Source organism: Loxodonta africana, chromosome 10 (assembly GCF_030014295.1).
Source record: "Loxodonta africana isolate mLoxAfr1 chromosome 10, mLoxAfr1.hap2, whole genome shotgun sequence".
NCBI lineage: Eukaryota > Metazoa > Chordata > Mammalia > Proboscidea > Elephantidae > Loxodonta > Loxodonta africana.
Window position 1 is genome coordinate 89,913,505 of NC_087351.1, and position 16,913 is coordinate 89,930,417.

The 16,913-nt window shown below is 40.3% G+C and overlaps 1 protein-coding gene across 2 annotated transcripts in view; it reads right to left on the minus strand.

The window, feature by feature from the left end:
* SPTLC2 (serine palmitoyltransferase long chain base subunit 2) overlaps positions 1-16,913 on the minus strand; it is a 128,216-nt gene that overhangs the window by 45,494 nt on the left and 65,809 nt on the right. For both annotated transcript variants that reach the window (XR_010323191.1, XM_003408797.4), the window contains exons 7-9: positions 15,276-15,381; positions 14,546-14,765; positions 13,238-13,364 (exon numbers count right to left, since the gene is read on the minus strand). Coding sequence is in view for 1 of the 2 variants with exons in the window: in XM_003408797.4 (XP_003408845.2) it covers positions 13,238-13,364; positions 14,546-14,765; positions 15,276-15,381 (453 nt within the window). In the remaining variant the exon portion in view is untranslated. The remainder of the gene's footprint in view (positions 1-13,237; positions 13,365-14,545; positions 14,766-15,275; positions 15,382-16,913) is intronic.

Sequence of the window (16,913 nt, forward strand, 5' to 3'; positions counted from 1 at the left end):
TCTCATTTTTTAACCCCACCAATTGCTCAAAAATCAAGGCACCTTTTAGTTTTTATTTTATCTTAAATGTACTGCTACCTAAGAAGAGTTGTTCAACATTTCACAAGAAAACAGTACTATCAGCATGAAACGACTATTTCAAAATCACTAATTCCGATTTTGGAATATAGAAAAATAAAGAGAGATGGTAGCCATTGTGTGAACATATGCTGCCACAAACCCTGCAATCTGACCCATGTCATATATTTGCTTGGAACGGAATAAATGTTAAAGGACAACCTTAAAACCCAACTGAAGCATTTAATGACAAGCAAGTACTTAACATCTTAACTCAAGTCCGGTCTGCTTTACAGTTATCTGTGAGTCCTAACTGTAAGAAACAGCTCAGCTTCTCTCTCAGTCCTAATTTGAGTCTTGATGTTCTTCCAGATGATTCCTACTCTCTGTACCGATAGCTCATTGATGAGCTCCAACATCTGCCAGTTAGCACAGAGCAAACACATCTCTGGCTCTGAGTACCTGTTGCCGTCAAGTTGATTCCAGCACACAGCGATGCCATAGGACAGGCCTGCCGCCTGGCCTCTGCCACTGGGTCTCTCTTGCCACCGCTTCTCGCCATTGTCAGGGTTACAGTTCACTCTCTCTCTCTGTCTCCTGGTCCCAGGAGCCTCCCAGTACAGGGATCCTGGGTCCAAAGGATGTGCCAGCTCCTGGCTGTTCTTCCCTGGTGGTGGTGGTATTTCTTTCTGCTCTAGAATTGGCTCTCTTTTAAGGGAAAACTGACCAATTCCCTTGGTTGGTCATAATTACCCTATTGCACAGTCCCACCCAATCAACTGGGTGGGAGTTATGAGACCATGGCTAGAAAGGACACACAAAAGTGATCTGTGGTACCGCAATGGGTACAAATTCTAAATTGCAGCATCTAGCATAAAAGTCTATTGACTGACTTTCATACACACTTTGAATTTTGCCCCTGTGAGGCAAAATTATAAATTTAAGATATTATAAAATTGTGGTGTATGGCTTTTGGAAGGAAAAAAGACACTAGCACAAAGGCATTCTAAAAGACAGTGTTTCAATTGGCCCTGAAGGATGAATATAAGCTGGGGGATAAGAGGATAAGCATTCTGTGCCTAGAAAACCAAGGGATTTAAATATGGGCATCTGAGAAGGTACAGAAAAAGATAGGTTAAGCTGGAGTCAGATCCTGAACATCATATGAAGAATTTGAACTTTATTCTTCAAGCAACTGGTAGTCACTAAAGATTGTTATTACAACTATTATTTGTATTTTTAATCAAGGAGTCCCCAGGTGGTATAAACAGTTAATATGCTTAGCTGCTAACTGAAAGGTTGGAGGTTAGAGTCTACCCAGAGACACCTCAGAAGAAAGGCCTGGTGATCTACTTCTGAAATATCAGCCACCGAAAATTCTACGGAACGAGAATTACCTTAGGTGAAGGGAAGGACAACACGTAATACAGGGTGAGTCAGCACAACTGGACGGAACTAAAAGCTAAGGAGTTTCCTGAATACAAACAAACCCTTCAAGGGACAGAGTAGCAGGGGCGGGGGTCTGGGGACCATGGTTTCAGGGGACGTGTAGGTCGAATGGCATAACAAAGTTTATTAAGAAAATGTTTTGCATCCCACTTTGGTGAGTGGCATCTGAGGTCTTAAAAGCTAGCAAGTGGCCATCTAAGATGCTTCAACTGCTCCCAAACCACCTAGAACAAAGGAAAATGAGGAAGACCAAAGACAAAAGGAAAATATGAGCTTGAGAGACAGAAAGGCCCATATAAACCACAGACTTCATCAAGCTTGAGACCAGAAGAACTAGATGGTACCCAGCTACCACCAATGACTGCCCTGACAGGGAACACAACAGAGAGTCTCTGACGGAGCATGAGAAAAGTGTAGTGCAGAACTCAAATTCCAGTAAAAAGACCAGACTTAATGGTCTGAGACTGGAGGGACCCCAGAAGACATGGCCCCTGGACTCTGTCAGCCCAAAACTGAAACCATTCCTAAAGCCAACTTTTCAGACAAAGATTAGCCTGGACTAAGACATAAAATGATACTTGTGAGGAGTGTGCTTCTTAGTTCAAGTAGATACATGAGACTAAATGGGCAGCTCCTGTCCGGAGGTAAAATGAGAAGGCAGAGGAGGGCAGGAGCTGGTTGAATGGACATGGGAAAACTGGGGTGGAAAGGAGGAGTGTGTTGTCATACTATAGGAAGAGCAACTAGGGTCACACAACAATGTATGTATAAATTTTTGTATGAGAAACTGACTTGAACTGTAAACTTTCACTTAAAGCACAATAAAAAAAAAATTTTATGGTGCACAGTTCTACACTGACACTGCAGTATAATGGGTTTCTCGTATATATGGCCTTTTTGGCCTTGGGTTTATAATTCTGCCAAAAAATAATTGGTTGAACCACAGCCTGCCCTGTGACTGGCCTACTTAATGTACCTTGCAGGGATTAGACAGTTTACTACGCAAATAAGGTACATAAAACACTTGTGGGGATTGGTCGATTACTGTGCAAATTAGGTGACTGTGGTCTTGATGGCAAGAGCAGACTTATATAAGGGCCAGTCCTACAGTGGTTGAGGAGGAACTCACTACCATCAAGAAAATGAACCTGGAGTAGAGTGTATCCTTTATACCTGGAATCCCTGTGCTGAGAACCTCCTAATCCAGGAGACAAAGGGAGCTGTAACACTGGAGATGACAGGAAATGGCACGGGATAGACTGCACAGCAGTACAAGTGGTGGGAACCAGAAGACCAGTGTGAGATGGCTGTGGTGGGCTCCTGGTCAATGGAGTGAGAGAGCTGAGCGCCTTTGGGCAGAAGGCTTGCTGGTGGAGTGGGGTGCCTCCAGGCACTTGTTGGTGGAGGTAGGCTTGCTGACCCACGGAGCAAGAGAGGACTGAGTGCTTATAGGCAGGAGGCTTGGTGGTGGAATAGGGTGCCTCTGGGCACTTTTGGTGGCAGAGGCCAGGCTGAGTGAAGCCCAGAGGCAGAGACCAGGCCAAGAACAAGGCTGGACAGTGGGCATGACCGATAGAATGCTGACAGCTGTCTTGGTTAGAAACTGTCCTAATTAAAGAACTGTATCCTATCTCTTGAGTTGTTCCTGTTACTTCCCTAACAAACCCCATAATCGTGAATATGGTCTATGAGTTTTGTGTGGCCATGGCAATGAATTATCGAACCCAGCAGAGAAGTAGTGAGTGCCGTGGGGAGGATGGCTAGTATCAAAATTGGTAAAAAAAAAAAAAAAATTTGGAGAGTGAAGGTATGTCTGACCTCCATCTCATGGGAATCAACTTTGTGCTGATCTTGATTCTCATCCCTCCTCTTGAAGTCAGAGGACTTCTGATGCTAGTTACTGGGTTACAGACACACATGGGGTCACCATGAGTCAGAATCCACTCAACAAAACTGGCTTATCTTTAAGCAGGTTGCAAACAATCTGTATGTTTAGAAGATTAACAAGTGTTAGTGTATAAAAAGAGCAAAAAAAAGGCTGTTAGGGGCTGATGCAATAGCTTAAGCAATAGGTAATCAGAGCCTGAAATAGCATTGAGGCAATGGGAACAAGCAGAAGTGAGACAGGCACAATCACCAAAATCTGACAAGGGCTTGAAGCTGGGGAAAGTTGGCTAAATAACTCTGAAGACGGGAATGGATTTAACTGAGATAACAAAGAGAGGGTGCAATAAGAAAAACTGCAGCATCACTTCTGTGATGATCCCGTTAGGAATACAGAACCTGAATCCTACCCACGAGGAAACTCTGGGCAAATCCAAATTGAGAAACAGTCTACAAGATAACTGACCTGTAATCCTTAAAAGTATCAACATCACGAAGGTCAAGGAAAGATGGAGGAACTGCGACCAAGTAGACGACTAAAGGGATGTGACAGCAAAATGCAACACGTGATTCTGAACCAGGTCCTTCTCCTATAAAAATCATTGCTGAGACACAAGCAAAACTTAGAGCGGGTCTGAAGATTAGGTCAGTATTAGTTATTTTATTTATTAATATTGCTTTCGCCTCAATTAATGAATGTATTAATGTCAGCTTTTCGATTTCAATGGTTGCATTGTGGCTGGGTGGGAAAATGTCCCTGGCTTGTAGAAAATACACTAAAGTATTTGAGATGAGGGGTTTCAGGTCAGCAACCTACTTTCAAATGGTTCAGGGAAAAAAAAAGTTCTTTGTGCTGTATTTCCAACTTTTCTGTAAATTTGTGATTGTTTCAGAATTAAAAAAAAAAAGATGAAAATATATTATACTCAGAAATATTAACTCTGACATAATGACTCCAGACCTAATTCATGAGATCTAGGGACAGTTAAAATTACTGATTTTTTCCACAATTCTTAGTTCTTCTCCGTTGCCCAACGCCCCTTAAGCCAGGGGGGGAAGCAAGAACATCAGGAACACTAGAATGTACAAATTTTCTATTTTCTTCCAGAAGTTACAGAGAGTTTTGAAAAAATAAAACAATATGTACATTTAAAAAAAAAAGGACATGTCAAAGATATCGTCATGCTTCAACAAGAGAGCTACACTACAAGTCAAGAAGGGTCCATACTGGGCCAAGAAGAAAAAAACAAGACATAATTGAGCAGAAATCATATATAAACTCTTTAAGTTCCTAAATCAGTCTCAAAACTGAAATTCTGAATAGAAGCTTCAAATTTACAACCACATATTAAAAATACTAAAAGCTCCAACAATAGAGTAGCTTACAGAAGAGATACATAAATTTATGGGTTTTTCCTGTGTGTGTGTGTGTGTGCTTTAGGAGAAAGCTCACGAATCAAGTCAGTCTCCCATACAAAAAGCCATATACACCCCACCATGTACTCCCAGAAGCTCTCCCCTTAATGAGACAGCACATTCCTCCTCTCCACCCTATATTCCCCATCTCCATTCAACCTGCTCCTGTCCCCTTCTTCCTTCTCCTCTCTCCACCAGCCAGGAGTTGCTCACATAGTCTCACATGTCTACTTGAGCCACGACGTTTATTGCTCACCAGCATCATTGTCTATCTTATAGTCCAGGCCAATTCCTCTCTGTAGAGTTGGTTTTGGGAATGGTTCCAATCTTGGGCTATCAAAGGGTCCGGGTTCCATGACTGGTCTCAGTCAGACCATTAAGCCTGGTCTTTTTACAAGAATTTAAGAATCTGCATCCCACTGTTTTCCTGCTCCATCAGGGGCTCTCTGTTGTGTTCCCTGTCAGGGCAGTGATTGCTGGTAGCTGGGCACCATCTAGTTCTTCCGGTCTCAGGCTGATGGAGTCTCTGGTTTATGTGGCCCCTTCTGTCTCTTGGGCTCATATTTACCTTGTGTCTTTGGTGTTCTTCATTCTCCTTTGCTCCAGGTGGGTTGAGGACAATTTATGCATATTAGATGGCCAGGTGCTGGCGTTTAAGACCCCAGACGCCTCTCACCAAAGTGGAATGTAAAACATTTTCTTAATACATGCTGTTATGTCAATTGACCTAGATGTCCCCTGAAACCACGGTCCCCAGACCCCCGTCCCTGTTCTTCTGGTCTTCGAAGCTTTTGGTTGTATTCAGGAAACTTCTTTGCTTTTGGTTTAGTCCAGTTGTACTGGCTATCCCTGCGTTTTGTGTTGCCCTTCCCTTCTCCTAAATTTTTTTTTTGTCTACTATCTAGTTAGTGAATATCCCTCTCCCTCCCTCCCCACCCACATAACCATCAAAGAATATTTTATTCTGTGTTTAAACTTTACCTAGAGTTCTTACAATAGTGGTCTCATATATTTTTTGTCCTTTTCCAATTGACTAATTTCACTCAACATAATGCCTTCTAGGTTCCTCCATGTTATGAAATGTTTCATAGATTCATCATTGTTTTTAATCATTGTGTAGTATTACATTGTGTGAATATACCATAATTTATTTATTCATTCATCCATTGATGGGCACCTTGGCTGCTTCCATCTTTTTGCTATTGTAAACAGTGCTGCAATGAACATGGGTGTGCATGTATCTGTTCATGTGAAGGTTCTTATTTCTTTAGGGTATATTCCAAGGAGTGGAAATGCTGGGTTATATAGTAGTTCTATCTCTAGCTTATTAAGAAAGTGCCAAATTGATTTCCAAAGTGGCTATACCATTTTACATTCCAGTCTCTCCACAACCTCTCCAACATTTATTATTTTGTGTTTTTTGGATTAATGCCAGTCTTGTTGGGGTGAGCTGTAATTTCATTGTGTTTTGATTTGCATTTCTCTAATAGCTAATGATCATGAGCACTTCCTCACGTATCTGTTAGCAGATACATTATCTTTGGTAAAATGTCTGTTCAAATCCTTTGCCCCTTTTTTAAATTGGGTTATTTGTCTTTTTATTGTTGAAAATTCATGATCTTAAAAAATACTTCTTTCAAACACAGTACCTGCAGAAAAGTGAACCTGAGTCCCAAATGGGGTAGAATATATGTGGTAATGAGATTAAAACACATATGTGGTAGTTCAAGTGCAAAAACACAACAAAGAAATTGCCATAGTCTTGTAATTCTTTGAATGATCTGAAACTGACACTTTAGAAAAAAAAAAAGACAGTGAAATTTCCTGGTGACTCTTCACTGTCTTTAGTTCCACCTGCAATGGAATTCTATCAGCTTACAGTTTAGCATCCTGTTTGGCAAGAGAAAGGCTTCTGGAGTGGCCCCAGGGGAAGGACTGTTTATGGTGAAACAACAGTGTACACAATATCTGAGAAATCGTAATAAATGTGGACTTGAACAAAATTATTATACCTTGCAAAAAGGAGAAAATATTATGTCAACGTGAATTTATGCAAATAATATTTGTACATCTAGTAACAGGAATCAGAAAATTAGCATGTAAGGGCATGAAAGGAAAACTGGGAAAAACAGAACCAGCTTTTTCTTTCTAATATTCCCATATTCCCATAGACGGCCATAAAATCTAGGACTAGGCACTCACATTACTTGTGACCTTTTCCTCTCTATGCTAAATGGAAATTTTAAGCGTCATCTTTATCACACAGTAGTGAAGGAGTTCGTTCATTTACAAAAGTCTGCAGCTTTTTAATCTATGATCCAGGAAGCTTAGATAATCCAAGATGAAATTCAAAATAGTAATGCCCCACAAGTAAACCACACATACACACACACATATAATCATGCAAAAAGATGCACAATAAATGAGCAAACAGAAAAAAACAAGAAACATTTTTGTACGATATATTTAACATTAAGGTGAGAAAAATTTCTTAATATAAATTGTACTATATTAAAATGGGCAGGATTAAAAGAAAAGCCAAAAACTAAGAGAAAATATTGACAAAGAATTATTATCCAGAATATATAAAACCAAACCCATTGCCAACGAGTCAATTCTGACTCATAGCAACCCTATAGGACAGTAGAACTGCCCCAGAGGGTTTTCAAGGAGCAGCTGGTGGATCTGAACTGCTGACCATTTGGTTAGCAGCAGAGCTTGTAACCACTGCACCACCAGGCCTCCAGAATATATAAAGAACTACAAATAAAAAAGACAAACTAATAAAATAATGGGCATAGAACATAACGAGCAGCTGACAGGAAGAAATCTGGGTAGTCAAAAAACATGAATCAACAAACCAAAAAACCCATATGAACAGATGGTCAACCTAATAATCAGGGAAGTACAAATAAAAACTACAATGAGATAATGTTTCACACCCCATCATACTGGCAGGATTAAAAGAACTGACAATATCTTTTAATATCCTTAGGCAAAGAAATGAGAAAACTCTAACTTTCATGCTACTAATGGGAGAGCAACCCTATGGGGGCAGTTCTACTCTATTCTACAGGGTCACTAGGAGTCAGAACTGACTAGACGGCAATGAATTAACAGGAGAGTGAATTGATGTAAGCACTTAGGAAAGAATTTAGTAACCTTTAAAGATGCCCACCAATATCACTACAAGGCATAAACCCTAAAGAGACATGTACAAAGATAGCTACTGCAGTATTATGTAACATATAAAAACAGCTAACAATCTAAATGCCCATCAAAAGGTAATGAACCAAAAAGTTGGGGTAAGTTTAAAATATGGAATACTATAAAATAATGAATTTGAGAAAGGAGGCTGCAGAAAGATTCATACAGTATGACATTTTACAACACAGAACAGGACAGGAAGCCCTCATTATTGTAATACAATCTGTTTCTACAAGTGTGTTACCTGTTACCGGTTGCCGTTGCGTGGATCCCGACTCATAGCAGTCCTATAGGGCAGAGTAGAACGGCCCCATAGGGTTTTCAAGGAGCACCTGGTGGATTCCAACTGCCAACCTCTTAGTTAGCTCTTGGCCACTAAGCCACAAGTGTGTTAGACGGTGAATTTTTAGGTAGAGGGCCTATGTTAGATTATCAAAAATAGAAAAAAATTGAACGTGTTCTTGGCTCATTCAAGAACTGCAAACAATTTCTCCCCAAACTACTCACTCTTAAATACCTATATAATAACCCACCAAGAATTTCTACGAAGTATAAAGCATCTAAAACACGAATTATCTATTTAATCCTCACCAAAAAATTTAGGTATGTCGGAATCGACTCGAGGGCACTGGGTTTGCGTGCAGTACTTAATGATATTGTACAGGATCAGACATATAGTATTTCCCATTTATGTGTTTATCTGTCTCAGTAAGCTTTAGCACTTTTACACTTTCTTTGAATGTAGGGGCTTTTTTGTACATCTTGGGTTCGCATACTTCCTTCGTGGGCTTTTCCACAATGTCACAAAACATTTTTGTTAGTAATGTGAGGAAGATGACTGAGATATTGTACTACACATTTAAACAACTCCAATGAACAGGAGACATGGTCCTACCAGGAGAAGAGCCAAGATATGACTTAAGTACAGGTACATCCTCTTCCCCAGACTCACGTACAACTGAAAATGTTTTTGTTAGTGTGCACACAAAGATGTATTATTATACTAGATTTTGATTTAGTTAACTCTTGTAAACATTTTTGAAGTTATTTTGCAGATAGTGAGCCTTCACACAGTGTAAGATACTCATAGTATCCACTATTTATGGGCACATACATAGTAAAATTATAAAACGATAGAAGGAGACAATTTCAGAATAGTGATCACCTCTGAGGAAGGCAGGAAAACAGGAGCAGAGGGAAGTACTAAACAGGTTTTATATATCTGGTTATTTTATAAAAGTGAGATAAACAGGGCAAAATACTAACATTTTTAAATATGGGTAGTGGGTAGATGAATGTTAATTACATTGTTTTCTGTATCTTTTCATGAAATCTGAAGTTTAATAAAATTCTTAACCTATCTGCAACAGGCCAATATTAAGCAGCCCACAGAAGCTATTTATTTCAAGAATTTGAAGTTGACACTACACTACACAGGGCAAGAGAACTAGTGTGGGTAGGTCTGTTTCCATGTCAACATAATACCCTTACAAGCCCGCCTCCTGTCAGGATACTCACCCTCCATACAACCCCCACCTCCCACCACCTCCCTGACCTCACTGTCACTCACTGGTCACCCCACTCCGCCACACTGGCCTCCTTGCTGTTCCTGGAAAACAAAGTCACCTCCATCTCAGGGTCTTCTACCTCTGCGTATTTTCAAGGCTAAAACCTCCTTCAAAATCCTTCAAATTCTTCCTACCCTGACCACCCTGTCAAAAATTACAAAATGGTTCCCCCAGCATTCCTGATCCTCAGGCTTCCCTGCTTTATCTGTCCAGAGTGCTTACTTTTGAGCACACTAGAAACTCCGTAAGGCGGGAACTTTGGGTTGTTCTGTTCTTTGATGAATCCCAAGTGCCTACAGCAGCAACTAGCACACAGCGGGCACTCAAATATATAAGGAATGATTAATAAAACATCAATTTTTCTGTGCTACAGAACAACCAACTTTTCTCTGCATCCCAATACTCTTCAAGCATATTCTCTATTCAAATGGTCTATGGGTTCTGATTCATATGTGGTATGATATTCAGTGTTTGTGGAATTAATGAAATTCGATGTCCTGCATATAAGACATGAAGTTTCTCTCAAGTCAGGCCATTTCTATTATAATAATACCCTTAGGATATTAACAGTAGATGCTTCTTTTCATGCTAAGGCATAGTAAAAAGGCCACTGCTCTGGTTCATACCTCTTTTCCTACAAAGACAATACAAAGATGCATTCAATGATGTCATAAAAATAATCGTTACCTTACACACTCAAATCTAAAAGAAATCAGGTCAGATTTAATTAATATCAGGAAGCAGGCTTTATGATAAATAGTACTTATCTCTACTTTTCTTCATTTTGGTTCAATATCTTTTAACTTCTGTTCTGCTAGAGAAACAACATAGACCAACAGAAGTTCGTCCCACTAATTAAACATTTTAAGGAGTAAGTTTTAAAATACATTATTTAGAAGCTGGTTTTTTAAACAGCTGTAAATTCTTTGACACGTCTCCCATTGAAAAGTGGAGTCTAATTTTTCCATCTACTTATTTCAATCTGAGTTAGCCTTAGGGACTTGCTCTAATCAACAGGGTGTGGTTAGATCAGTAAAGGCCATGAGGTTTCTGCCTGTTGCTCTTGGAACACTTGCTCTTTGGAAAGTACCTCTCTGGACACCCAGTTATCATGCTGTGAGGACCCCAGCCATATGGAGAGGACACTCGAAGGTGCTCTGGACAACAGTCCTTGCTAAGCCCACCTGCCAAGTCACTCCAGCCCAGATGACATGTGAGTGAAGAAGCTTCCACGTGATCCCAGCCCCCAACCATCTGAGTCTTCCTTGGCCGCTAGAGTGTTCCAAGCTGAAGCTCCAGACATTATGGAGCAGAAACAAGCCATCTCTGCTGTGCCCCGACCGAATTCCTGACCCACAGAATCTGTGAGCACAATAAGATGGTTATTGTTTCACACCACTAAGCTTTGGAGTGGTTACAGAGGCAATAGATAACTGGAAAACTAGTGCTAACCGAGAGCCTTTATCTAGTTACCAAATTTCATTTCCTCACCACTAGCAAAGCCCTGATTCTATTATTTATTACAGATAAATCATTTATTCAGAGGTAATGCATCACATAGATCTATCCTCTAGGACAGGCAAGGAAATTATCCAAAGTTAACTTTGACAGCTGTTAGCCAAATTTTGTCACCTAAATCTATGTCCTGAATTGATATGGTTAATGTATCTATGTGAAGTAACTAGATAAAGGCCAGCCCCAAACCAACCAACCAACACACACACACACACACACACACACCTCAGATCAAAGCACACAATTTCCAGTAACACCATATTGGAAGGAGGAGATAAAGCTGTAGCTACTCCACAGGGCTCCATCTCATGTTCACAACAATAATGAAATATTTTCTTTCCCAGGGAATCAATTTATGAAACTGAAAATGATCACGTCACTATTTTGAAAACAAACAAAAACCTCTCACTAGAGATAACAAGGACCTATCACACATCAGAAAAAACATTAAGGCAAATTTCTGATTTAAGAAAACAGATTTAAATTCAATCAAATTTACACGTACCATTTCATTCATGTTTTTCAATACAAGCCAAATGAATCTCACAACAAAATATTACATAACTGTAAACTGGAGGGCTCCAAGGTTGACAATGTGAAATTAAAAGAGTGAAACTGATTTTACACTAAAATTTAAAACATTAAAAAAGCAACAAGTAAAATTAATGTGTGTCCCATACTCATGATGGAAATACATTTTAAAGTTAAGGAAAAAAAAAAACCAATTGCAACTTTCACCTAAAGCACACACACAAAAAAACAGATCAGATTTACTGGTCCAAGAGAGACTGGAGACTGGAGGAACTCCCGAACCTATGGCCCTTAGACACCCTTCTAACTTAGAACTGAAGCCGTTCCCAGAGATCACTTTTCAGCCAAATTATAAACATGCCTATAAAATAGACAATAACACCCATGAGGAAAGTTCTCCTTAGAACAATCAAATGAGACCAAAAGGGCAATATCTGCCCAAAAGCAAAGATGAGAAAGCAGGAAGGGGCAGGAAAACCAGAGGAATGGAAATGGGGAACTCAGGGTGGAAATAGGGAGAGTGCTGACACATTGCAGGGATTGCAACCAATGTCACAGAACGAGTTGTGTAATCACCTAAAGTACAATAAAAAAAAGAAGAAGAAAAAAAAACAGCTCCAATTGCTCCCCTTTATTGTAACTGCTCTGTAGTCAACACTGCCCTCTGGTGATCAATGATAGAAGTTAGATGCCAGAAAGCAAACATCATACTTTTTATTGTTCACTGCCTAAGTCAAGATATCTACTTTGGACTATAATTCCCATCAAAGACAGAATAAATGGATTCAGGACTATCTTTATCACCTAGTGTATATTCAATTAGAAACTTGTTAAAAAGGCATCAAATCAAGGACATTAATTCCATGGGAAAAACCAAAAAAACCAAACCCACTGCTGTCAAGTCGATTTTGACTAGTAGCAACCCTAGAGGACAGAGTAGAACTGACCCCTAGGGTTTCCAAGGAGTGGCTGGTGGATTCAAACTGCCAATCTTTTGGTTAACTGCTGAGCTCTTAACCACTGGGCCACCGGAGCTCCAGTTCATGGAAAAAGCAGCTTTTAAATATTTCGTCAGTAAAACACCACTGCACAATGAAGAAGCCCTTGATGGTGCAGTGGTTAAGCACTTGGCTACTAACTGAAAGGTCAGCAGTTAAAACCCACCGTCGCTCTGCAGGAGAAAGATGTGACAGTCTGCTTCTGTTAAGACTTACAGCCTTGGAAACCCTATAGGGCAGTTCCACTCTGTCCTACAGGGTTGCTATGAGTCAGAACTGACTGGGTGGTGACAATGGGTTTTGGGTTTTACACAATGAGTTACATTTTCACATAAAAATTGTGCAGTTCCAGGAAGACCCTGAAGGTGTATTACCTGCGTTAGGAGGGTGTGTAGCAGAGTAAGGTTAAAGCCACACCCTCAATAAACAAGGAACAAGTCTAGCTCTCACGGCATATGTCTCTAACCGGCAGAAAACTGACCACAGAAACCAAGCCTCCCACGCCTGCCAGCTCTGCCCTTTAGCACACCTGACTCCTTAAGAAAAAAGCTATTTAGCTTGGCTGCTAAATACTTACTGAGCCTAAGAATTTTTCCAAGAAGAGAGACTTACCAAGGCTGGTGCCATCCAGCCCCATAATGCACTTCATAGAGGTGATGATCTGCTCCACGACAGGTGGTGACAGAGACGTGGCGTACACTGCGCTATGAGAATGTGTCCGCAGATAGTCTATCAGCTCCTAGGGAGACAATCAGAGGCAAGTCTTGAATTCACTGACAAGGTCAGTGCTGCCCTCCTAGGCACTAGCAGACTCCTTCCTTCTACAGTGCTGGAATAGGGACACTTACCTGGGTTGCAAGGTCAACCAATGTGCTCAAAGCATGCTCTCAGCAACAACTGGGCCAGAAACATGGCAAAGTTCTTAGGCTTTATTTTGTTTTTTAAACAAGTCATAATATGGAAGAAAAGCTAGTTTTAAAGAAACCCTCTAAATTTAGGAGAACATATCATTTGATGTCATCTTCATCTCACTCTATACTGCCTATCTTTACACTCTTAAATAGTAGATGGCTCTCTAACATCAGTCTTACAGGCATTAAATATTCTCCAGGTACACAGAGATTTACAAAATGACGTAAATGTGACAGAAACTAAACAGAAATTCACTAGGTCTTTCATTAGAACACAAGAAAAACCAGTCAGTTACAAGGATTTCAAAACAACCAACTGTATATCCCTATCCCTGTATATCTTTTAAATTTACTAAATTTTTTAATAAAATGTGCACACAAGAAGCTTATAGTATGTATCACAATAAAGAGCATCTTTAGTACACAGACATAAAATGTGACTATAAAACAGTCTATCACTTCAAAAACACTAAAAAGTGTAGAAACAACACATTCTTTTTTCCGATTTTTCCTCAAACAAATTGGTGTCATGGGATTTATCTTCAATCTCACTAATTCTGATTTATTGTCTTAGTTCTGCTTCTATGGCCTTTGTGATCGTTAAGGTTGTGTCAACTTGGCTGGGCCATGGTTCTCAGTGGTTTGGCAGTTATCATGTATTGTGGCAGTCGTATGATGATGTGATCTCAAGTCCAACAGAAGACTACAGCAAACAGGAAGTATCACTGTGTGTTCTTTCATACAACAGGGTATTCTGTACCTCAGACCAGTTTAGAAAGAAGCTAAAACAAGAAACAATAAACAGAGCCAGCATTTACTTCAGTGAGGAGACATCAGAGTCACTCACCAGACAGCTGAAGTGTGAAGCCTGCTGGCAGTATGAGCCTCAACCACAAACTAACTCAGGATTTCAGCATCCCAGTTCAGGACCCTCTGTGCTAAACATGACCTACTAAGTCTAGTAGCCAGTATCTTTATCTTTACTTACAGAGTCTCATGGCCCATTTACCTTCTTGCCTCCAATGTATCCTCCAGCGGCACCAAAGCTCTTTGTGAAGGTTCCCATCATAATGTCCACATCTTCAGGATTCAGGCCAAAGTAGTCCACCACACCTCGACCTGTAGGGCCCAGGGCCCCAATGCTGTGAGCTTCATCTAGATACAAGTATGCTTTGTATTTCGTCTTAAGAGCAATCACTTCAGGAAGGCGAACAATGGATCCCTCCATGCTGGCAAAACAGGATACATACAAATATATAGAAAGCTCATAATAATGGACAACATTAGACTCTGCATCACATGGCATATGCAATTGAAATTACACAAAAGAACAGAAAACATTAAGAGATAAGGCAATAAATGTAAGGGCAGCAAATAGTTATCCAAAATAAAATACCCCTTATAATTAAATGGTGTGTAATTTGTTTTGATAGATTAGAAAACTTATTCTAATTCTTCCCCCTACGTAAAAATTTCCTCTATAAACAGTAGAAAAATAAAGGACCCAGATAGAAAGGGAGAGGGGGAGGTTGGAGACAGTGTAGTATAGCGGAAAGAACAAAGAGCCTGACAAAAGGACTCTGTTCTAGTGCTGGCTCTGCCTGCAGGTATTTTTCCCAAGTCATAAACACCATCTCCTTAGTTTCCAGAGAAGGTCTACATGAGAGCTCCCTTCAGCTTAAAAATTATATGATTTCACGGGGTCAAGTCACAACAATAAGAAAATAAAGCAGGATTACCTATATATTCCTTCCACAAGGATCAGAATTTTCTTCCAGGGCCTTCGCGTCCGAGGCTGACCATAAACAATGGCATCTTTCAACAGCTTCTCCAGGCTCTGCATATCTATAGCACCCAAAAAAAACTTCAGCACAAACTATTTTCCTCTTTCCTAACTTCATTCCAGAAGTGCAGATATTCATTTCTTAATCAGGGAGTATGTCTCAAAGAGCAAAGGACATTAACATATTTTCAGTTGGACAGAAAAAGATCGGGCAAAATGGGTGAGTTGCTGCTATACTGAATTAAAATAAAAAGTCTAACAAATGCCCAAAACCATAAAAACTCTACTAAATGAGTACGGCATTGTGGGCTAGGTTAGCACGCTATAAAATGACCCATGTTTCATGTGTTTTATGTGAAATAACCTTGCCATTCAGGTAGCTTTTTTGTGTCTACAGAATCAAGTTGCTTCTCTAATCCTAGTCAGTCATTCAGAAATAAATGCATAAAGAAGACTGAGCAAGAGGACAAATACATCTACCTCCTAAAAAGCAAACATGGGCATAAAGAATGTTCTGACGAATGGTGTCCACATGTATTGTAAAAAGAAAACAGCAGGTTACACAACAATGGGGACATAAAACAAAATACTGTATGCACCATTCTCATCCTAAAACACTTTAGACAAGACAAAGACAAAGACAAAATGGAAGTAACTGCCACCCATAATCCTTCCATACAGAGATATAGACCCAGAATTATGGTATATATTCTTCTAGACATTTGTCTATATGCATACTTTTTTTTAAATAAGTTTATTGTGCTTTAAGTGACAGTTTACAAATCAAGGCAGTCTCTCACATAAAAACTTATATACACCTTACTACATACTCCCAGTTACTCTCCCCTCAGTGAGACAGCCCACTCCCTCCTTTCACTGTCTCTTTTCGTGTCCATTTTGCCAGCTTCTAAGCCCCTCTACCCTCCCATTTCCCCTCCAGGCAGGAGATGCCAACATAGTCTCAAGTGTCCACCTGATCCAAGTAGCTCACTCCTCGTCAGCATCCCTCCCCAACCCACTGTCCAGTCCAATCCATGTCTGAAGAGTTGGCTTTGGGAATGGTTCCTGTCCTGGGCCAATAGCAGGTTTGGGGGCCATGACCACCAGGGTCCTTCTAGTCTCAGTCAAACCATTAAGTCTGGTCTTTTTATAAGAATTTGGGATCTGCATCCCACTGTTCTCCTGCTCCCTCAGAGGTCCTCTGTTGTGTTCCCTGTCAGGGCAGTCATTGGTTGTAGCTGGGCACCATCTAGTTCTTCTGGTCTCAGCATGATGTTGTTTCTGGTTCATGCAGCCCTTTCTGTCTCTTGGGTTCGTAATTACCTTGTGTCCTTGGTGTTCTTCATTCTCCTTTGATCCAGGTGGGTTGAGACTCATTGATGCATCTTAGATGGCCGGCTGCTACTGTTTAAGATCCCAGACGCCACTCTTCAAAGTGGGATGCAGAATGTTTTCTTAATAGATTTTATTATGCCAACTGACTTAGATGTCCCCTGAAACCATGATCCCCAAACCCCTGCTTCACTGACCTTTGAAGCATTCGGTTTATTCAGGCAACTTTTTTGCTTTTGGTTTAGTCCAGTTGTGCTGATCT